Below are 24,044 nucleotides of genomic sequence, written 5' to 3' on the forward strand. Positions count from 1 at the left end.
ATCATCCAGCATAGCCATAGAGCTATAATCTCTATTATAGGTTATATTTTTTAACCTATAATAGAGCACAGATGGATGTAATTTTGCAAATTTTTAATCAAAATGTTTTTGCTATATTATTAGTCACTATTTGGTATTCTTATATAAAATTTTATTCCAATATGTATAGATATACTAATAAAAATATAACTTCCCATGATATTGATGAAGGGAAGAAAAACAAATAATGGACTATTTGCTTGTAAATTTACTAAGAGGCATGTTAGCAACCACCAAACTGTATTGACCTGTAATTATTTTAGATTATATATATATGTTATATCTATGTAATATTATTATATATAATATATACAGATTTATATATATAGGACATATACACAGATTATATATAAAGATTTTGTATAATATATAATATGTTAATTTTTTCCCCTTTTCATTCATGCAATAGCAGCTTCCTTGAATTTATTGTATATTTATTTTCTACTACAGTGCTATTTCTAATACTAGTAAATGAAGGTGGAAGTTAATAGCCTCATTTCATATCCCAAATCAGTCTTTTGAAAGCTTAAATGTGTTTCTTTCATAAAAGTTTCACATCCTTGTTCAACAAAGAGTAGAATACAAAAGATATTTTAAGAGCATCCAAGGCCTCAATCTCAAAACACATCTAATAATCTAGTAGTTTGGAAATATACAATTTCTTTTTCTTTTGGCATTTTTAAAATGTGTTCTAATTAGTTATATGTGACAGTAAAATGCACTTTAACATATCATACATAAATTCAATATAACTTCTCATTCTTCTGATTGTACACAATATAGAATCACACGACCGGTTGTGTAGTCATTTATGCATACAGGGTAATAATGTCTGATTCATTCTCTTATCCTTCCTACCCCTGTATCCTCTCCCCTCCCTTCACTCCCCTCTGCCTAATCCAAAGTAACTCTTCCCTAGTTGCTGCCTGCTTGCCTTATTCTGAATTAGCAGCTGCATATCAGAGAAAACATTTTGCCTTTGGTTTGGGCCACTGGCTTACTTCACTTAGCATGATATTCTCCAGCTCCATCCATTTACCAGCAAATGCAATCATTTCATTCTTTAAGACTGAGTAATATTTCATTGTGTGTGTGTGTGTGTGTGTGTGTGTATACACACCACATTTTCTTTATCCATTCATCTGTTGAAAGGCATCTAGGTTAGTTCCATAATTTAGCAATTGTGAGTTGAGCTGTTATAAACATTGATGTGGTTATGTCACTGTATTATGCTGATTTTAAGTCCTTTGGGTATAAACAGAGGAGTGGGATATCTGGGTCAAATTGTGTTCCATTCCATGTTTTCTAAGGAATCTTCATACTGCTTTCCTAATGCTTGCACAATTTGCAGTCCTACCAGCATGTATGAGTGTACCTTCTTCCCCATATCCTCACCAACAATTATTGTTGCTTGTATTCTTGATAATTGCCATTCTGACTGGAGTAAGATGAAATCTTGGAGTAGTTTTAATTTGCATTTCTCTAATTGCTAGAGATGTTGAACATTTTTTCATATATTTGTTGATCGATTCTATTTTTTCTTTTGTAAAGTGTCTGTTCAGTTCCTTAACCCATTTATTGACTGGGTTATTTGTTTGTTTGTTTGTTTTCTGTTAAGGTTTTTGAGTTCTTTATATATCCTGGAGATTAGTACTCTATCTGAAGTGCATGTGGTAAAGATTTTCTCTCATTCTTTAGGCTCTCTCTTCATGTTATTGATTGTTTCCTTTGCTGAGAAAAAGCTTTTTAGTTTGAATCCATCCCATTTATTGATTTTTGTGTGTGTGTGTGTGTGCTTTAGGAGTCTTGTTAAGGAAGTCATCTCCTAAGGCAACATGGTGAAGATTTGGGCCTGCTTTTTCTTCTATTAGGCACAGTTCTTAATGCAAATATAATATTACATTCTGCTTTACTGACTCACCATTAGTTCAAAAAAAATTTCACATCATTAGATCATGTATGTATATGCATATATATGCATGTGCATATGTACAGTGATTTTAATTATATGCAAATAAATATATCATAAATAGATTTGTTTTTGGAATGAAATGAGGTACACATAGATTCTTCATGATCTTAAATATAGATTTCCTTGTGGCAAATTTCATATTGGACTATAGTTCTCCGATGTAGGCAACATAGCTACATTGCTTTGATGCATCTACATTTCTTAGATGCTGAAAATTTGAAAGATGGCTTCATCACTAGGCTACAAGTTTTGATGACTCTGCCAATCTCTGGTTGTCTTCAATGCAGATTTATAAATTTATTACAGTAATTTTCCAATGTATGCTAGGAAAAAATTACCTCAAAGGCTATTAGCTTGTACTAATCCTTGTAGTACATACACTATGTAATTTCTTACTACTCTTGGGGCAGGATTCATTAATCATCTGCTTAACTTTGTGTTATCTAATTATATATCATGTATGTATGTATTTTTATTTATTTTTCCATATTTTACATCTAGAATCAACAAGCTGGGATCTGGAAGTGATTTTGAAGCTTATTTTCAGAGACTTGGAATTGCTTCAGGCAGAGTTCGTTACACCAAGAACAGGGTAAGCCACTTTATTATTTTCAATATATAGCATTTGTGTTAGTCAGCTTTCCATTACTGTAACAAATACCTGAGGTGAACAACTGATAGAGAGAGGTTATTTGGACTCAGCATTTGGGAGAATTGTGTCCATGGTCAGTGGCATCATTGCTTTTGGGCCTGGTTGAGGAAGCACATCTTCTGGGGAACACATGGTGCAGGAAAGCTGCTGACCTAATTATAGCTGGGAAGCCAAGAGGGAAATAAGAATAAGAAGTATTGCCACTATCCTTCCAGGCTATCATGCCCCAAAGACCTAAGACCTCTCACAAGGCCTACTTCTTAAAAGTTCGGCTACCTTCTAGTAGTGCAACCTGAGGACCAACCCTTTAACTCATGGGACTTTGGGGGACATTTCGGTTCTAAACTATAGCAACAATGTAATGAATCCACCTTCCATTGGTGAGGAACTGTTTTCTGAGTTGTTTGGCATTGGGCACTAGATAGACATGTGGCCTGGGAAGAACTCCAGGGATGCAGACAGACTGCCTGCTCTTTTAGATAAACCAGGAAGTAATTTGGATTATTTTGTGAGTATTTCACTACTAGGTTTATTCATTGAAATGGCAGTTCATAGAGTAATGCCACATGGTTATCAGTAGTAGGTAATTCATATTCTTTTCTTGATTCAGGGTAAGTTGGAAAAAATCTCATCTTCTAGCCTAGTTTTATTTATTTTTTCCTAGCCTCATCTTGTAGACTCTGATGTCCTTTTCCTGAGGAAAATGCAGTTGGAGGATGTATTTTGTTTGAGGGGTACACTAGTATTGTCTATTCTCAGTAGCCCCTCTTCATATTACAAATCCTGCCTATCATGAGTCCAGGACTTCTGAGTAAAGAACAGCAAGTTTCTCTTAATTATTAACTTGATATTCTTCTGTTCTGCAGTGTCTAGTTTGCATCCTTGTCACCTAAGCACCCAGATTATATAGTTAACTTTAGTTAACTTGGATATAGTCAACATACCATATTGACTTGTCTATATTATAAATTAAATCATAAATTACACTGAAGATTTCATTAGTAAACACAGATTTTCACAGCTTTTAATCAGTTTTCAAATCAAAAGTGCAACACACCAACATCTTGTATGTTGATAATATGTATCCAATTGACAGTCCAAAATATAATTAAGAACAAAGAATTAAGCTAGAACAGTTCTAGAATATTACAAAATAGATGTATAAATTCTGTAAACTAATATGCCTTATACTTAATACAGTTGACCCTTGAACAACATGGGTTTGAACTGAATGGGCTCATTTATATGTAGATTTGTTTTGGAGATTCACTACAATTTGAAAAATGTACAGATGAATAATGTAGCCTCCCTGTCAAAAAATACACATAAAAGATTAGGTATGTCATGAATACATTAAATGTATTTAAAAAATAGTCTGTGTTATTATTTACTACCAGGAAAGTTTATTATAACTATTTAAAATTTATCAAAACCTACACACAAATGCTTAAGGAGACCTGGTATCATTTGTAGGAGAAAGAAATATAAACATGTAAAGAAGTATTAAAATTAATTATAGTCTACACTATACTACTATAATAATTTCATAGCTGTGTTCTATTGTACTGTGGTGAGCTTAAGTGTTGCGAGTATCTGTTTCAAATGCCATATGACACTAATTATCCTTGCATTATCAGTTGTCTCTCCAGTAAGTTGCATAGCATAATAAAAAGTAATGTTTTCTGATTCTCACATATTTTCACTATATAAAATACATATTACACACAAAATATATGATAATTGTTGTTGTTTTCAGTAAGGCTTCCTGTCAATAACAGGATATTAGTAGTTCAGTTTTTGGTGAGTCAAAAGTTATCCTTGAATTTTGAAATATATGTGTGGGGACAAATCAGCATCTCTAACACCAATGTTGTTTAGTGGTCAACTGTACATAAAAGGTGGGCTTTTAATTCATTTTCAAGGCCTTTTCACTTTTGTACCCTGTCATCAATTTGAGCAGTTATGTAGTTTCTAAGACCACTACAGATTAGAAACAGACGATTAGAAGGAGAGTGACCAAGACAAATTTTTTTCTAGTGAGACTAAATAAGAATGATAATATGAATGATAACCCTATTACAAGGTAGCAGGTGGTAAACTAAACTTAGGATAGGTAGATCTAAGAACTAAAATTTTATATATATATATATTCTTATACAATCCTATTATACCATAATTAATGTTCATTATAGTAGCTCTTAATTATGTAATAAAGGTTAAATGATTTGGTTATTCACTTCTTGGGGAGGGAAGACATCAAATACACCATTGTTCAGTTGAATAAATACCTAGCTACCAAGCACCTTTAATTCCCAATTGATTGATAATTTCAAACTGCTAATGTGCAGATCGAATATATATTCCTTAATTTTAGTTATTAGAAATACAATAAAGAAAAACTTCAAGCAGCGGCATTTTGAATAAAAGCTGCGTGAATATAAAATGAATAAAGGTAAAATTTTAAATCAGTGAATTTTTGGTTGCAATATTTTAGTTAAGTAAATTTCAATATTTTTGCTTTATTGTGTTAAAACTCGGGATACATATTAATTCTTCAGTCACTTCTCTTGATTACATAAAATATTTTAATTTGAATAAATATCCAATTTTATTTTACACTTGAATCTTCTCTTTTTTAGAAAACAGATAAATACAGCAGCTACCCTATATATCACACAATTTATGAAACATTTGAATTAGTAGAGAATTTTTATGACCCCACATTTAAGAAACAGCTCTCTGTGGCTCAATTACGAGGAGCACTGGTATATGAGCTTGCAGAATCTATAATCATTCCTTTCAATATTCAAGACTATGGAACAGCTTTGGAAAACTATGCAGCAAGTATCTTCAATTTATCCAAGAAATATGACCAGCAATTGAAAGACGAGGGGGTATCATTTGGTAAGACATTTTATAATCTTTAAGGTAGTGCTTGATGATATTATCTTTTATGATCAATAGATACTGTTTCATTCTAGAATTAGTCATAATTACTTATTTTGCCTAACTAATTCTTTTACACAAAAATGAACATCTACTTAATTAGGAATCTAATTTAATCTGATGTGTCTAGAATGAATCCATTATGGCTGAGTTAGTGCTACAAGCAGTGGATTGGTAAATATTCCTTATACTATACTGCCTTTAAGAACATTTTTCACTTTTACAAAAGCAAAGTGAAGAAATTGTAAAAATATTGAAAAATTAGAGTAGACCACCAGTTCTACTACATATATGTATTAAACATTCTTATCACTGAATATTTCCATTAGTGTTTGTGTAAATGAAGAATTATTTACATAGTTATAAGCTATGTAAATATGTTATAACTATGTAAATATCTTTCTTTTTATAACTGGTCACTCAGTTTTGGTTCTACTTCATATATCTCCTATAAAGTAGGGATTAAAATATAATGTAGAATAGTAGCATAGAGTATTGGGTCTGGAAGATTGCCTAAATTAGATCCCAGCTCTACCATTTAGTCTGTGTGTTCTTTGGAAAGTTACTTAACTTCTCTATGCCCCAGTTTTTTTTCAAGAAGTGAAACAATAAAATGAAAGACTATAATATGTCAATGATTATTGTGGAGATCGTTAAGTAATATAAAAGCAGTGGTGGTTAGCATTGTGCTTAATAAATGCTGCCTATTATTACTATTTTATTATCACTTTCTTTTATTATTCAGGGGGACTTATTCTTATATAACAAAATTGTAAAATATGTACTGTTTACTCTGTCAAAAGTGCTGTTATTTTGGATAGATTGTATTATAAGACAGTGAAATACTCAAAGATTAAAATCTTATGTGGGCAAGGAGAAGACAAAATGCATAGGAAATTAGAGGGTACACAGAGTACTATAGCACAAAAAAGTGTTATGGAGTGGTCATATGTTATTTTAAGTATTATTACATAAGTGTTAGTAATCTTTATGAAGTTACAAAGAACAGAGGTATTTTGATATAGAAATAAAATAAAGCAAAGAAAATACAGAGAATTGTGGTTATATAAATGATTGGGGTATTTCTGCATGGTGAAGGAAATGAAGAGATTAAATTAGAGAAATAAGCAGAGTTAACAGGAAGACAGTCCTTGATATATTTCTTTGGCTATTTAGCATACAGTTGCCTTTATAAGTGCCCCGATTTCCTTTTGGCGGAATTATGTCTTATCCATTTGTATAATTCAGGGTCCAATCAAGAGGCATAAACTACACAAGCTCAACAGAAGGGTTCCCTTTAAATGTTATTCATTCTTCTACCAGCTTACCGTGTTTGGGACCTGGTCTGCTCTGTCAATGCCTTGCTCTGCTCTATTTTAGTAATTTCTTCATTGGTGACTATCCTTCAGATGGAATATTTTCCTATCTTTCAACAGTATTTCTTTTTTTGATGTGTACTACTTCTTTCACTATTGAAAGTCTTCATTTAGTGCCAGTCAAAAACATTATCTTGGAAAATGTTTTCAATGAAGAAGAAAGGTCTGATGAATTACCAAATGAATGAACACAAAATTGGCATTCCCTGTCTCCAGTTCTCCATGCCACACAAATTAATTCATTGTGCTATCTTATCTACTGAAAGTGGCTTTTGCCGAAATTGTCATTGACCTGAGTCACTAAATTCTAGGAAAACATTTCCATTCTTATCTTGACTCCAGTACATTTTTCTTTTTCTTTTTTGCAATACTGGGGATTGTGCCCAGGTAGCTTTACCACTGAACTACATCCCCAGTCCTTTTGATGTTTTATCTTGAGTTAGGGTCTAAGTTGCTGAGACTGGCCTAGAACTTGAGATCCTACTGCCTCAGGCTTCTCAGTCACTGGGATTACAGGCATGTGCCACTGTGCCTTGTAACTTCTGTTATTACAGTTAAAATTAAAAACTTCAATACTCTCTTCCCTCAGTTTCCATCACATCTGTTATTATTTAAGCAAGATTTAAAACACAAGTAAAATTGAAGAAAATCTAGGATGAAAAGACCCTGTTTTTCATTTTAAATGTGTTCATATTGAAGGTACCAATTACCAGAGTGACCTAATAGAAATCCTGTTGTCTGAGCTGTACATGCTGTATCTATAAAATGAATACTTTATGTTATACTATGTCTGCATAACAGAATGATGCAAATAGCAAAACAATAATGTATTGCTTAGAAGCCGGGTGCAGTGGTTGGTGTATGCCTGTAATCCCAGACACTTGGGAAGCTGAGAGAGGAGGATCACACATTTGGGGCTAGCCTCAGTAACTCAGCAAGACCCTGTCTCAAAATTAAAAATAAAAAGGGCTGAGGATGTAGCTCAGTGGCAAAGCAACACTGGGTTCAATTCCCAGTATCCATCAATCAACTCCTGCTTAGAAAACATGAAAAACAATAAATTGTAGCATTAAAAAAGTCCTGAGAACCTAATTTGTAAACTAAAGAATAGTTTAACCCATCAAAACTGATCATTGAGTCTGGATCTATCAGTTTGTCACAGGTTGTCTTTTGAGTAAGATCTTAAATGTACTGCTTGGAAATTAAAATTGAGTCAGGCTCAGTGTTACACACCTATAATCCCAGTGGCTCAGGAGGCTGAGGCAGGAGGATCAAAAGTTCAAACCTAGCTTCAGCAAAAACAAGGCGCTAAGCAACTCAGTGAGACCCTGTCTCTAAATGAAATACAAAATAGGGCTGGGGATGTGGCTCAGTGGCCAAGTACCCCTGAGTTCCATCCCTGGTGCCAGGAAAAAAAAAAATTGTTATTGTTTTAATCCAGTAACAATTACAGGGATTATCATTTATTTATAGCTATATATTCAGTGTTTTATGTGGAGTAATTGTCCTAATAAAAATGTATTAAATGAATATATAAAGGAATGAATATTGGATTTGGGTAAATTATAGGTCAAAGAATTATCTATATTCTAAATTTTTGAGTGGTAATTTCCTTAAGAATAATTTTAGCCATTTAAAAAATTTCATACAATATTTTTGGTGATATATTCTAATACTTTTCATGAATCTACAAGAAGGTTCAGTAACAAAATAGTTTCAGCATCTAGTCCATCACATTAGTGTGGAGAGGACAGAAAAATGAAATTAAAATATGACTCACTAATGCCTGTAATTTCTTTTTTCTACTTAAAAAAAGACTCCTTGTTTTCTGCTGTAAAAAACTTCTCAGAGGCTGCTTCAGATTTTCATAGAAGACTCACAGAAGTTGATCTTAATAAGTAAGTTTCAGATGCCTACTGTTTTGAAGAATAATCTGGTTGAAAGAATGAATTGTTTTCACTCCCTTAAGCATTCAGCTCTAAATCACTGCTATTCAAATTATGGTCTGCAAATCAATAGCATCACCATTACCTGCAAGCTTGTTAGAAAGGCAGAAATCAGAGCCCACCCAAGACATAGAGAATTAAAATTTGCTTTTTAAAAAGAACTTCAGGTGATTTAGGAGATACTGTTGTAAATGGAAGTCTAAACACTCATTTCAATACAAGGGCCAGAAATGTGTTTTTAGGAGTTTGTGTTGTTTAGCTGCTATTCATTCATAGATTTATGGGTTTAAGTGCATTTGTACTCTATTTCATTATAGTCCTTTTCCAACACTTCTATGCATCAATTTATAATTCTTTCTTTATCGAATTCATGTAACTTGTTGCCAGTTTTAGCTTGAAAATAGTTTAAAAGTTATATTCAAAGTAAAACATTATGTAATAAGCATAAATTGCTCCACACATTATAGTCCATGACATTACGTTTTCAGACTTAATCAGAAAACAGAAAGCTTTGCCAGTCTTTTTTTTTTTTTCTTTTGGTACCTGGGATTGAACCTAGGGGTGCTTTACTACTGAGCCACATCCTCAGTCCTTTTTTGTGTTTTTATTTAGAGACAGGGTTTCCTGAAGTTACTTAGGGCCTCATTGAATTGCTGAGGCTGGCTTTGAACTTCTAGTCCTCCTGTCTTAGCCTCCTGAACTGCTGATATTAAGGGCATGAGCCATCACACCTGGCTTTGTCAGTCATTTTAAGGAGACTTTCTTCTCCTTTGAATTGTAGGAGTGCCCAGGGAACTCAAGATGACAGTCTGAAAATTTCAAGTGCAAAAGGAATTCCCAGCCCACTGTTTCCTTCCCTTCTTGTGGACTCCTAAAACCTTCAGTCATTGTTTGCTATTCTGCCTTTATTTGGCTCATTTCTTCCATAGTAGGCTGAGTGACTTGTCAGAAACAACTTGGTAGTTCACCCTGTACTATCCAAAATGCCTAGCTGACTGTCTTCCAGTTCTTTTTGATCATCTGTGGCCTTGAAAAACAAATCATTACCAGTAGGATTGTTATTATAAATGCCAGAATGATGACCTTGCTATGTAGTTTATCATGTAAAGCAGTACTGGATTAATATGCATTTTTGATTAAAAGAAAAATATATTGATTTTAATTATTTTTCCATGTCATCTTTATTTAATATTATTTTAAATATGGTTCTATAGTAAAGGTTTTAATTACATATTTCTTGTTCTCAAAGTCCTATTGCAGTGAGAATTATGAATGACCAATTGATGCTTCTGGAAAGAGCATTCATTGATCCCCTTGGTTTACCAGGGAGACAGTTCTATAGGTAAGGAAAACATTATTTGTAGGGAATCCACTAAAGGGTACCAAATACCTCACTTGACAAGAAAAAAAAATACCCAAAGTCTGTTGTAAACTGTGATTATTAAATGAATAGAGGGTATGTATACTGAAAGAAACATGGGCATATTATGCATCTAATACTAGTATAATACCAAAAAATTACACATTTTTCTACAAATGGTGAGGATTAAATAAGAACTCTTCTAACAAAATTATCAAGCCATAGAATTTAAAAGGAGATCTTGGAGAGTTCAGCTAGTTGAACTATCTACATGAATCCTTACAGACTCTCAGTTAACATACAGGATGGGAAGATTACTTCATGAGGAAGTTCAGTCTGTTAGAGAAGGTCTCATTATTACAAAACTTTCTTCATAAAGATCTGAAATCTATTATTCTGTAATGTTCTCCCTTTGGCCCAGATCTTTTCTCCAAAGTAGAGTAACATTTCCATATAACATTTTAGGTTTTTTAAAGATGGCTGCCATGTTCCTATAAAGAAATATAATGGTTTTCTTTTTGTATATCAGTCATGTTTTCTCAAGTTCCTTTGTAAATTATGGCTTCTTATGGAAATTAGAAAGGTCCTAAAATGTAAAGTCATAAAATATATGATCAAGTTCACTTACAGATGTGAGATTTAGTTTAAGTGGCTTCCATGGCTTTCCTATCTCAATTAAGATGATGTTAATTGCTAAGGCTATCTATCAACAAATAACATGCCAAAAATTGTTGTATACATTACCTTCCTAAATGTCAGTGATTATTATTAACATTTAAGTAATTATAAGAAGTTTATGGAGCCCAGCTCTGTCATGTAGTAAGTGTGATCGAGGCAAAATTAAAGAAGCATACACTCAGTACATGGCAGTTAGTTTTATAAATTGTAAATAAGAACATAAATGTTTACTCATGCAAATGAAATAGGGCAATTAGTTAAGTATATAAATCAAAAAGTTAAAAACAATATCTATAGTCTTGTTATTAATCTCTTTAAATTTCTATTATTTATAATCAAACATCTATTATTTTAAAATATAAAAATATCAGTCTTTATGGGAGCATATAGAAAAAAAAGAGACAAGGCATTTTCATCACTCCCTCCTATATTTCACCCAGTCCCACTATTTTCAGAGAAATTCAGTGTTTATTGGGAATTTCTTTACACACACACGTGTATCTATCTATCTATCTATCTATCTATATATATATATGTATGAATATATAAAATGTATATCATTATAATCGGTATATATTGTTTACATGTAAGTATGCATAAATTGTATTCATGCATATATGTATACATTTACTTATAATACACATATTGTCTGTATACATATACATGCACATATTATAATATGAACCTTTCTTTACTTAAAGATTAATGGAACCATATAGGAGTTTACATATTTTTTCCCTTAATAATCTCTTTTAGCTTTCTATGTTACTGTATAGTTTTGCTCTTTTCATCTGCAGCCTACTACTATATTATATGGCTCACATTTTATAATTTATCTTATTTAAATTAAATTTTTTTTTTTTAGTTGCAGATGGACACAACACAATACCTTTACTTGGTGCTGAGGATCAAACCCAGTGCCTCACTTGTGCTAGGCAAGCACTCTACCACTTTGAGTCTTTTCTCCTAGTTATTTATTACTATAGGACATAATAAATATATATGGAAGTATGTCATTGTTGTGTCCTATTTGAACATTTACTATCTCCATAATTAGGACTTGGGATTTCAGGGTCTAAGGACCAATAAATTTTAAAATTTGATGAGGTTACTACAACCTAATCTCCAAAAAAATTACATTGATTTTTTAATTTTATTTTTTTGGTACTGGGGATTGGACTCAGGGGTGCTTTTACTATTTTGAGACAGGTTCTTGTTTAGTTGCTGAGGCTGGCCTCAAACCTATGATCCTTCTTCCTCAGCCTCTGAATCACTGGGATGACAAGCATATGCCACTGTGACTGGCCTACACTGTATTTTTAAAATACATTTTTGACTATTAACTAAATATTAAAAGTATATTCTAAAGTAGTTACATAAGGGAGTTTGTCTACTGCAGTGGTATAGGAATAATTTTTCCATGTATGATTGTAAAGGTTACTTTATTAAGTGAATATATAACGTATTGCACCCTTTCACTTTCCCACATAACTTCTGAAGTGAATATAGTTATGGTAGTAATTCATTTCCATTTGTTTTAAATAATAAGAATATTTTCTTTTAGGCACATCATTTTTGCTCCAAGTAGCCACAACAAATATGCTGGAGAATCATTTCCTGGGATTTATGATGCTATGTTTGATATTGAAAATAAAGCAGACCCTCATTTGGCTTGGACAGAAGTAAAGAAACATATTTCTATTGCAGTTTTCACAATTCAAGCAGCAGCAGGAACACTGAAAGAAGTGTTATAAGAAGGCATCAGCTACGTGAATAACTATTAAAAGTGTTGCTGAAAGTCTGAGGATGAAGTTAGTCTTTTTGATGGCCTGTGAAGCCAGAGTGTTCTAAAATCTTGATTTTTTTTAATGTCTACCAACAGATAAATGGATAAATTGTGGGAATACATATCCGTAAGGGAATACTACTCAGCAGTAAAATTAAAGGAAGCAATGCTACTGGCAGACATTGTTGAGTGACAGAAGCTAGGCATAAAAGAGTACATAAGGCAAAACCATTTACATGAAGAAGTGTTAAACTAGATATAAACTGGTGATTGGACAAACGACTGGAGGGAAAGGATGGTCACAAAGATGTATGGAAAATCTTTCTTGGATAAATGCGTTTTCTGTATCTTGAGCTGTTACAGCAGTGTACACATTTGCCATACCTCATCAAACTAAAAATGTCTACATCTTACTGTATGAAAATTATGCCCTGGTAAATTTGACTACAAAAAAATAAAGGTCTGGTAGAAAAACTGGGATAGCACATCTTCTCTTGTAAAATTACCAATGTAGTGCCAATTGTCAGAAAAAGTCAATAGTATCTAAACTTTTGATAAATTCAACTCTATTGAATAAATACATAAATCTAATAGGTGATGAGGTAGCTGCTCCAAAGTTCCAGTCTAGCTTCTATAAAGCATATCAGCATCTGGAAGCGTTTATGAAGTCACAGAATTACAGGTGAACATAATTAAGTTTCAGTTAGCTTGACTGTTCAACCATGTTACCAAAAAGAGTTGAGAATCAAAAATTAGAATGGATTTATTGGCAGGCACACATACTTTAAAGAACATCAATTAGTTGATCCTTGAGCTTTTAAGTGTAGAAATTAGTTTAGGGTAAAATAGGGACAACTCCAAGTTTGACTGCAAGGAGAAACTACATCTGCCACTCCTTACAAGGCCAACAATGTGATTTAATATAACAAAGAGTTGGGGTATTTAGAAACAGACATTACTTTTATAACTCAACATTACTACAGGGTATCTCACCATTTCCCCATAATAAAATAAGCACACGTGTAACAGTAATCTTCAGTCATCAAGATAAATTTTGTGTCCCACTTATTCTATGAAAAATACCACAAAGTCTTCTGCTTTAAAAAGATAACAAGTTGGGGCTGGGGATGTGGCTCAAGCGGTAACGCGCTTGCCTGGCATGCATGGGGAGGCACTGTGTTGTAGAAAAGAGAGAATTAATACCCATGAGTCATACATTTCTACTATCCAACTGAGTCAATTATATATAACTGGACATCAGTTCCTTCTAACTCTATTAAATCATTTCTAAAGGAGACAAAACACAAAAGTTTGGAAATCTCTTGAAGGGTATTATTCCTGCTGGCAGCTTTTTTTGAAGAAATACACAGGCTAACCCGCATATGTGACTTGAAATATGTATTTGGAATAAAGTATTAATCTTTGCAACTTACTGTTCCTTTAATTGGCAAGTTATTTTGTTTTTCTCATCTTTCATCAACAATTGATCAGAACAAGCAGCTATGTGGGAAACACTGTAATCAGTCCATGATACTGGATGTAGGGTATGTGCTATCCCATGTTAATTACACATTTGAATGTTTTTTTTTTAATTTTCTTCCTGAGCATTTCATTAACAGTTGAGCTGTTAATCATTATTCCCCCGAGTGAACGATTATTTCTTTTAAGAATACATAGAAAATAATAACAAAGAAATATATTGTCAGTATGTATTGCCTGATTTATGAATGATTTTTAAAATCAAAGTTAAATAAGCAATACATTCCTATTATACTACAGTAATTTACTTTAGTCATCTAAAAAAATTAAACATGTTTAATACAATCAGAAGTTACATAATATTAAAGTAGACCACTAAGCTATAGGCATGTGAAAGATATATATATATATACACACTTAGAAATTCTAAAAATTTTTTCTGTAGAGAAATTGAACAGAATATATAACACAAGGGTGTTTACTGCAGCATTTCAATGGAGAACTGATTAACTTACTGTATAATCCTAAAACTGATGATATATACATTTTAATTCATATGGCAAATTGTCCGTAACTTTTGTTGCAAAAAAAAAAAGTGATAAATCTAAATATAAAAATATCAACAAAATGTCAACAGTGTTTACTTTGGGGTGGCAAGACTCAGTATTTTTCTGGGTTGCTTAAGTTTTTAATATCAGGATATATTCCTTTTATAATTGGTAAAATAAAAAATTTCATTTTGAACAGGAAAAAGTATATGAATTTATGGGATGCAATACACTTCACAAATATAAATCCTCTTCCAGGTTTCTAATTTAGCAGTTCTTCTGAGGATATAAGTAATACTCATTTACATATACACACACTGGCCATCTGAATATTTTCCCAAAGTTCATACTTTAAAGAACATCAATTAGTTGATCCTTGAGCTTTTAAGTGTAGAAATTAGTTTAGGGTAAAATAGTCACCTCCAAATAAATGATAGTGCTACATAGGTAAAAGCTAGACAGCCTTCCCTTGTTGTTGCTTTCTAACAATGAAGTCATTTGCTCTATATTCTCTTTTCTGACAGTCTGTCCTGCTTCAGTACCTGGAATTATAGGTATGCACCACCATGCCTATACCTCTACCTTTTCAATAGTTCTTATATTCTAATTTCCAACCTAATTAATCTAAATTCAGAGAAGCCATCTTTCACTTAAATGATGACTTCTCTTGAGATCATTCCACTTCCTTTTCTCCTTTATATCCATAATTATACTTAGAATGATCTTCCTAAATGTAAGTATACATGCACTATTTAAAATCTCTTCAATAGGGAGTTTCATTCCTGGGGATGTTGTAGTAACTGACAGACAACTGCTCCAGTTACAACTAGGAAAAATTGGATTGAATATATTTAGAGACAACAAATATTTTTAGAAATACTTTCATATTTTAAACTTTCTCAAGATATTTTCAGAGATTCCACAGAACTAAGGAAGCACTGAAAATCAGAGGTGCTAACCATCTCTGAATACTTGGATAACTGAGATCACCAACTGTTTTCTTTCCAATTCTAAGCATTAGGCTAAAGTTCAGGCTTGGCATGGACTGAGCCACCTTAATTTAGGAGATAATCAACAGAGATTTTTGAAGGCTGTATTAACTGCAATGCTGTACTAGAATTAAGAGAAGTCCCAATCCAATGCTGACATTTGCTTAGGAACTGGTGCAAGGGGTAGTAGCCATGCCATCCTTCCACTCTAGGTTTTTTTGCATTCTCATCTTCATGAACTTCCCTCCCCTCTGTTCAGGACTCTTGTTGTCTGTACTTCTATAAAGTGTACCAAATATGCTCCACAGCCACTCTTTCATTTATATATATATATATATATATATATATATATATATATATATATATATATATATATATATATATATATATTTTGTACCAGGGATTGAATCCAGGGGCACTTAACCACTGAGCCACACCCCCAGTGCTCGCTCGCTCTCTCTCTCTCTCTCTCTCTCTCTCTCTCTCTCTCTCTCTCTATATATATATATATATATATATATATATAAATTTATTTATTTTTGACACTGTTCTCACTAAGTTACTAAGGCTCGCTTTGAACTTGTGACCCTTCTGCCTCAGCCTCCCAAGCCACTGGGATTACAGGCAGGCACCACCATGCCCAGCTTGGCATACTTTTATTTAATGATCTTGTTTTTCTTTTTGGAATCTTGCTTGAAAGTAAAGTGTCTTTATTTGATCATTTATCCCCAGCACACCAAAGATCATTTGTTGATGAAAACTAATTAAGCAAAGCGATGACTACACTATTAAAGAGACACTTTCATCTTATTAAAAACATAAGTAAAACTTAAAATTTCACATCCATTAAAGCAGTTCTTCTGAGAGAAAAAAACTACTCAGAAATCTCAACACTTCAAGAGTTTGACAAAACATAAATACAAAAAGTAGATAAACTACGCAGACGTGTCCAATAACAATTTTATATGTGGTTCTTCATTAAAACACCAAGAGTTCAGGAACTGTTTTTTCTTAAATTTCTTTCTCTTGTAATGTGATGGGATATCTTTCCTATCTTTCCTCGGTTTTACACAAGTTGAAATGATTCAACTTTGTGTGCCTCATATACTATATAACTTTAACATATTGCTTCTCTTTTACTAATTCAAAGAGAACCATCTATGTACATTGCCTTCTAATTGTCTACACCTAACACAGAGATGTAAAGAAAAGTGACTCCGACTGATGATCAGCCCAAGGCTATTTATAGGTACAGATTATTAGAACAAAATGCCTGTAGGGCACAAATTCATAGCCATGAGACTTTTACTTTCACTCAGTCCTGCAGTATCCATCCCTATTCTTGTTAACTGCTCACTGGCTCTTTAAACATGAAGTCAAACAACAACTAGTGCTGGCGAGGATGTGGAGAAAAGGGTACACTTGTACATTGCTGGTGGGACTGCAAATTGGTGCGGCCAATTTGGAAAGCAGTATGGAGATTCCTGGGAAAGCTGGGAATGGAACAACCATTTGACCCTGCTCTTGTCCTTCTTGGACTATTCTCTGAAGACCTTAAAAGAGCATGCTACAGGGATACTGCCACATCGATGTTCATAGCAGCACAATTCACAATAGCTAGACTGTGGAACCAACCCAGATGCCCTTCAATAGATGAATGGATAAAAAAAAAAATGTGGCATTTATACACCATGGAATATTATGCAGCACTAAAAAACAACAAAATCATGGAATTTGCAGGGAAATGGATGGCACTAGAGCAGATTATGCTTAGTGAAGCTAGCCAATCCCTAAAAAACAAATACCAAATGTCTTCTTTGATATGAGAGTAACTATGAACAGAGCAGGGAGGAAGAGCAGGAAGAAAAGATTAACATTAAACAGAGACATGAGATGGGAGGGAAAGGGAGAGAAAAGGGAAATTGCATGGAAATGAAGGGAGACCCTCATTGCTATACAAAATTACATATAAGAGGTTGTGAGGGGAATGGGAAAATAAACAAGGAGAGAAATGAATTACAGTAGATGGGGTAGAGAGAGAAGATGTGAGGGAAGGGGAGGGGGGATAGTAGGGATAGGAAAGGTAGCAGAATACAACAATTACTAATAGGGCATTATGTAAAAACCGACGTGATTCTGCAATCTGCATTTGGGGTAAAATTGGGAGTTCATAACCCACTTCAATCTAATGTATGAAATATGATATGTCAAGAGCTTTGTAATGTTGTGAACAACCAATAAAAAAAAATTCTTTTTTTTTTTTTAAAAAGTGAATGGCTCAATTGACTATTGCAAAAACTGACAGCACATTCTTTATATAATAATTCAGTTATTTGATTCTAAAAAAGGCAGGGATAAACTTCATTAAGATATGGCCGTCTATTTTTTGGTTTTTCATGTTGACTTGGATGTCTTGTCTCACTGTCCAAAATTTAAGGCCTTGGAGTCAAGGAAAAAAAAAAAAGTTTTATTTAGCTTTTTCACTGCTCTGACAAAGACTTGACAAGAACAATTTTAGAGGAGGAAAAGTTTATTTCAGGGGCTCGTGGTTTCAGAGGTCTCAGTCTATAGATATCTGGCTCCATTCCTCAGGGATTGAGGTTAGGCACAAATCATGGCAAAAGTATGTGGAGGAAAACAGGACAGGACATGGCCACCAAGAAGCAGAGTGTGCTCCACTCACCAGGAACAAAATACAAATCCCAAGATGCTTGGCCCCATTCCATCATCCCACCTCCTCCAACCAACTCTACCTGAGTCACCACCTGTAGTTAATCAATACAGTGATTACATTAAGGCCCTCATATCTTAAAAAAAAACAAAACATTTTGCCTCTAAACCTTCTTGTGTTAATTATCTTGGGGGGACACCTAATGTCTAAACCATAAGTCACTAATTTTGAAACAGAATCTCACCATTTTCCATCTGAGGCAAGTTATGAAGGTTTCTTTTGTCTCTAAATGTAGATAACAGAACACAGTATATTCATGGAATGGTGTTAAGAGTAAATCAAAACCTGACATATTTAGCAAAGTGCTCGATACATTTTATTTGTGCAATAGCTATCAAGTCTGCAGCTTCAAGTTACTACTTGTGAAAAATACTTCTCAAATTTCTAAGCCTAGACAACTAATGTAATTTTTGAAGTGCCCTCTACTCTACTGAAGTAATTAGACACCTACTTTTCCTGAAAGATTTAATTCCCTACCTTAAAAAAAAAAAAAATGGGACTAGATTTCCTCTAACCATCTTGTAATTCTGATTTCCATTATCCATTTTCATAGGCTTTCTGGCTTTACAAATTTGTTTCCTTTCTCTGCCTCCTACTTCATCATTTGTGCTGATAAATTTTAGTAACCTTATTGGGAAACAAAAGGGACTTAAAGAATTCTTTAAGGCATCAAAAATGGACAAAGTTGGTCTCTAGTAGTCTGGGATCGGTTACTAAAATTCAGACTTCTTTAGTGGGGAACCTAAAGTTTTACAAAGAACTGTAATTATAATGGTCTCATTAATTATAATAAGACTAAAGTAATGAACATTTTTTAAATGTGGCTTTTCTTGACACATAAAACTTGACACTTTCCTCTAAGTGGCTAAGTTGCTTTATCATTGCTACACACAAGATCAAGGTCTATTGTAATGGACTTTTGTTGCTTCTGTTCACTCAGCCTTCCTTTCCCATTCTTCTGATAACAAAAAGTTCTTTCATATGGAGGACCCATTTCAGATAGTTTGGGTAGCATACTATCAATATTTAGCATACACCTATATGATTCTATATTGGATTTACTTATTTTTTCCACACTTGTGTACTACATAATACTCAAAAACAGAATTATCAGTTTTTTTTGAATGAGAATAACATACCCTCAAAGTTCACAATGCATCAACTTTGCATTCCCAAAAGCTAAGTGATGCATTTACATTATGCCTATTTAGTTGTGATTTCCAAATTCTGAGAGCCAGATCCCTCACTGCAAGCTTCAGACCTTAATGTTGTCATCCCAGATAGCTTATGTTGACTTGTAAAGATTTGACTTTACAGTCCTATTGACAAAATCACTTCCTCCAAAATCTTGTCTAGATTTTCTGTTTTGTTCTATTCTCATACCTAGGAGTTATCTTCAAGTTTCTCTCTAGTACCAAATTCCTTCCATTTCAAGACACCGAGTCTCTCATATATCTCCTCTTACTGCTGGTTCCTGCTGTATTTTATGCCCTGATCCTAACTGATCTTTATACCATTTCTAAATGCTCCTTTTTATCAAAATGATCTTTCTATAAAATACACACTGTATTACAAATATAACAAAGAGATGAAAGGAAGAAGTGCTCAACTTTTTGAATATGCAGGTATCTAGACATGTTTTAAAACTAAAGATTACATGCACACACTGTAGTTGATAAAGTTGTTTCCCATTGGCAATTGGGTTAACAATACCAACACTGCAATATGTTACATTAGAATTAAGCAAAGGGATATAGTATATTTGGAACCCATGGGAAGTTACAGATAAGCAAGGGAAGAAGGTTGGAATGATATGTAGTAATGAATTAAGAGACATGAGTTCATGGTTAGCTTAACAAAGATACAGATGATTAGAAACACGCAAGTTAGTAAAAACAGGTTTCCTTGCCTAAGGGCAAAAATATTCCAATTGCAATAAACATGCCTAGTACTTAGATGCTGGTTTTTAAACTATTCTCCAATAAAGAAATGGCTGACTCTTCAATTTGGATAGTAAATACACAAAATGAGCTCAGAACATCTTGAAATGCCACAAAATAAGTGTTCAAACACACACAAACACTAAAAGAAAAATCATAAACACACATAAAACCCAACAGTGAAACAACTATGCCAAAAATTTAAAATAGGAGCCAACTGAAAAAACTGTTAATAACTTGGAATAAATTAAGCAAAAAAAAGTAGCATTAAATTTTAACCACAAATATAAAATATCTATGAGTCAATACTAATACAAATGAATGACTAATGGAAAAAGAAAGATCTGTGCAGAGGCTTCTATATTCTGTCCCAAAGGAAATGGAAGAAAATAACTCCCCACACCCTCATGAATATGAACTATACAGTAGGAGGAAGATCAACAGGGTGAATAAAAGAGATCTTCATAGAGCAAGTCAGTTGCTCAAATGACTTTGACAGTATTTGTATACCCTTGATATCACAAGATGAGAATGGCATTTTAATTTTGTGTTTTTTCTTTCCCAAACATATAAATAAGTGCAATCTTTAAAAAAGCAGCTACACAAATCCCAATTGAGGGACATTCTATAGCATACTCCACACCAACTGTCAGTGTTTGAGTTTAAGAAACTAAAAAACAAGGGGAAACACAGGAGGAATAATGACTAAATATAATGTGGTCTCCTAGACAAAACAGTTGAAGAAAAAAGACAATGGGCAAAAACTATGAAAATCTGAATAAAACATGGACTATAGTTTATAATGAATCAATACTGGTTCAATTAATTGTAATGGGTTTTACTACACTAATATGTCAATGAAGGGTGAAATTAGTTGTGTACATAGAAACTCTGTAATATCGTCACCTTTGTTCTACAAATCCCAAATTTTCTTAAGACAAAGTTCATTAAAAAAACATAAGCCTACTGAGATTACCATGTTCTTAGTGGCTTTAAAATTTTGAAAATTTTACTGTTTATCAGAATCCAGAAATTATTCTGCACATCCTGGACCCTATTTCCAGTTTCTGATGTAGTAGGTCTAGGTTTGGACCTGATAATTTGCATTTCCAATAAGTTTCTACTGATAGTGACAGAGTTTGTCTAGAAATGGTATTCTGATAATCTTGGCCTGATGATGAAGTCAAAATGCAAATGATCCTTTACTATTTAGTCCCCATGTTTACAATCCTATCTTCCGATATTCTTAGTTAGATGTTCCAGACATTCCAAATTAAACAAAGAACCTGATTATACTTCAGTAGTTATGCCATTTCATTAATGCAGAAATATTAATTCTCATTTAAAAGATGTATTGTCATTAACAAAATGGCAATGGAAACTTTTATGGTATTTTGCATTGAGGATTCTGAGACTATTCTAAAAGTTGTCAAATAACAAGTGATAAGTTTTTAATAGGCTATTAAAACCAAACCATCCAGGCAAAAGGACTGTGTAACTTATTTTATAAATTTATTTTCTAACCAAACACATCTAACAAAAAATTTGTTCCTAGTTATCAACATACTGTTAATAATTTTCCATGCTATATGTCAATGTTTTGCAAAGCTTATGCATTCAATGGGTAAATAAAAGCAGCACACAATAGTGGTTAAGAGCACAGAGTACAGTCAGGCTGCCTAAGTCTGAAATCTTTACTCCCCAACTCACTAGTTTAAACTCTAAGTTGCTGAACCAGAGCAATAAATCAGTTTCCCCAACTGTAATATAACAATAGAAACTATCTCATAATTGTTATATTCCCCAATTGAAATATATCAACAGAAACTACCTTATTATGACTATGTTCATACTCATTTAAATTCTTTGAATAGTGAGTAGCCCACTATTGCTGCATGTAAGATATTTTAAAGAACCAACTAATATGCTAAGTACTTTACTAAAAAACAGAAATACCGATGGTCAAAACACCCAGTTAAGATTACATGCAGTCTGAAAAGGACACAGGTAATAACAAATTAATATAAATAAATAAAACTAATACATTCACTTAATATCTCTGTTGGAGAAGTGAAGTACATTTAGGGAGGTTTGTCTTTTCTAAGCTGAATCACTAATATTACTTTAATTGGCAAAATCTCTTTAAAAAAATAATTTAACAATCTAAACAGGATATCTGCTTAGTGGAAAAGGAATAACAAACTATTTTAACATGCAGCTTTAAGCAACATAAAAACGTTTAACTGTTGTTTTATTTCATTTTATTGTACATTAAAGAGGTCCTACTAAACTGGAGAATTAAAAAAAGTCATTAATTAAGCATTTAGTGAAAAGACAAATCTTTAGAAAACTTTCTTAGAGAAACTACATCAACAAACACCATGAAAACTTAAAATTAAGCAATGCTCTGCAGAAAAAAAAAACTTTTCAAGCCTTGTGTTTTAGGGACAATGCCACATGCACAAAGCCATAGGCATCTATAATCAATTTAGAAAAGGCAAGCCAGGCAACACCGGATGAATTTAAATTTTAAGAATGTAGGGAAGGAGCTAGAAGAGAAACAACTTCTCACCTATCAAACAAACAAGGAAAGGAAAAACAAAAATCTATCAAAACAACACTAAAACAAGCTGGACTTTAATTTGCAATAAAACAACAACAAAAAATAATCTTTTAACATTCAAACAGCCCTAAAATGGATACCAGATCTCATGAATGAATTTTTCAAAGTTTACATGTTGTTTGTGTATTCAAGGCCTCCATTTACAGGCTTAGAAATGAATGTTGTTGTTTTCTTAAATGTGGGGGATGGGTTAAACAATAGCTTTAAGGCCCCTTAAAATATGTGCAAGAATGCTTTAAGGTTCTCTTCATTCTTGGAGCTTGAAGAACTGTCTAAAGAAAACTGAACAATTTATACTTAATAAGAATTAAAATTTCTGGCAGAAAATGAAATTATAAAGTAAAATCAGCCCTTTGCCATGTATAGGTACACCAAGAAGTTACATCATCAGTCTGTAAACGTTTGTTAATATTTTTAATCATTTATATTAACTAAAATTATTACAACTAGAATAGGACTCAAGAATAGGATAGATCTTTAAGAGTTTTACTAAAAATAGCTGGTTAAAATTAAATGTTCTATTTTAGTTAACATTACTGTACCAAGGCTAACTTCTTAGCTGTATAAAAGTCCTGTGATTATGTAAGATTTTAACATAAGAGAAAGATATTTAAAGAACTTCTACTATTTTTTGCAACTCAATCTAAAATTATCTCAAAATAAGAGGTTAAAAAAGCTCAACATTACTTTCTTTATATTAGCAAATGTGCTAGCTAGGCAATAAAAATGGCATTTCAAGTTTCCTGTGTTGAAGTCAGTTACCAAATGTTTCACATACCCAGCTTTCGACTGCTTTGTTATATTAATTACTTTGAATGCAAAGAAAGACATAGCATAATTCTAGACAAATGACTTAGTAAATTAACAAGTTTTATTAACTTTTTTGAAAAATTGATAGAGTAAAACATACTCTACCTATCTATCCTTTTATGAGTTTCACTAATGTAACTAGACTACATAGTTGTATCAAAAAGGAAAA

At 32.8% G+C, this 24,044-nt stretch overlaps 1 protein-coding gene across 2 annotated transcripts in view; it reads left to right on the plus strand.

Moving 5' to 3' along the window:
- Naalad2 (N-acetylated alpha-linked acidic dipeptidase 2) overlaps nt 1-12,723 on the plus strand; it is a 43,143-nt gene extending 30,420 nt beyond the window's left edge. For both annotated transcript variants that reach the window (XM_077797681.1, XM_077797682.1), the window contains 5 exons: nt 2,513-2,603; nt 5,303-5,567; nt 8,802-8,883; nt 10,181-10,273; nt 12,534-12,723. In XM_077797681.1, coding sequence (XP_077653807.1) covers nt 2,513-2,603; nt 5,303-5,567; nt 8,802-8,883; nt 10,181-10,273; nt 12,534-12,723 — 721 coding nt within the window. The remainder of the gene's footprint in view (nt 1-2,512; nt 2,604-5,302; nt 5,568-8,801; nt 8,884-10,180; nt 10,274-12,533) is intronic.
- Nucleotides 12,724-24,044: the final 11,321 nt, after the last annotated feature.

The sequence above is a fragment of the Urocitellus parryii genome, chromosome 4 (assembly GCF_045843805.1).
Source record: "Urocitellus parryii isolate mUroPar1 chromosome 4, mUroPar1.hap1, whole genome shotgun sequence".
NCBI lineage: Eukaryota > Metazoa > Chordata > Mammalia > Rodentia > Sciuridae > Urocitellus > Urocitellus parryii.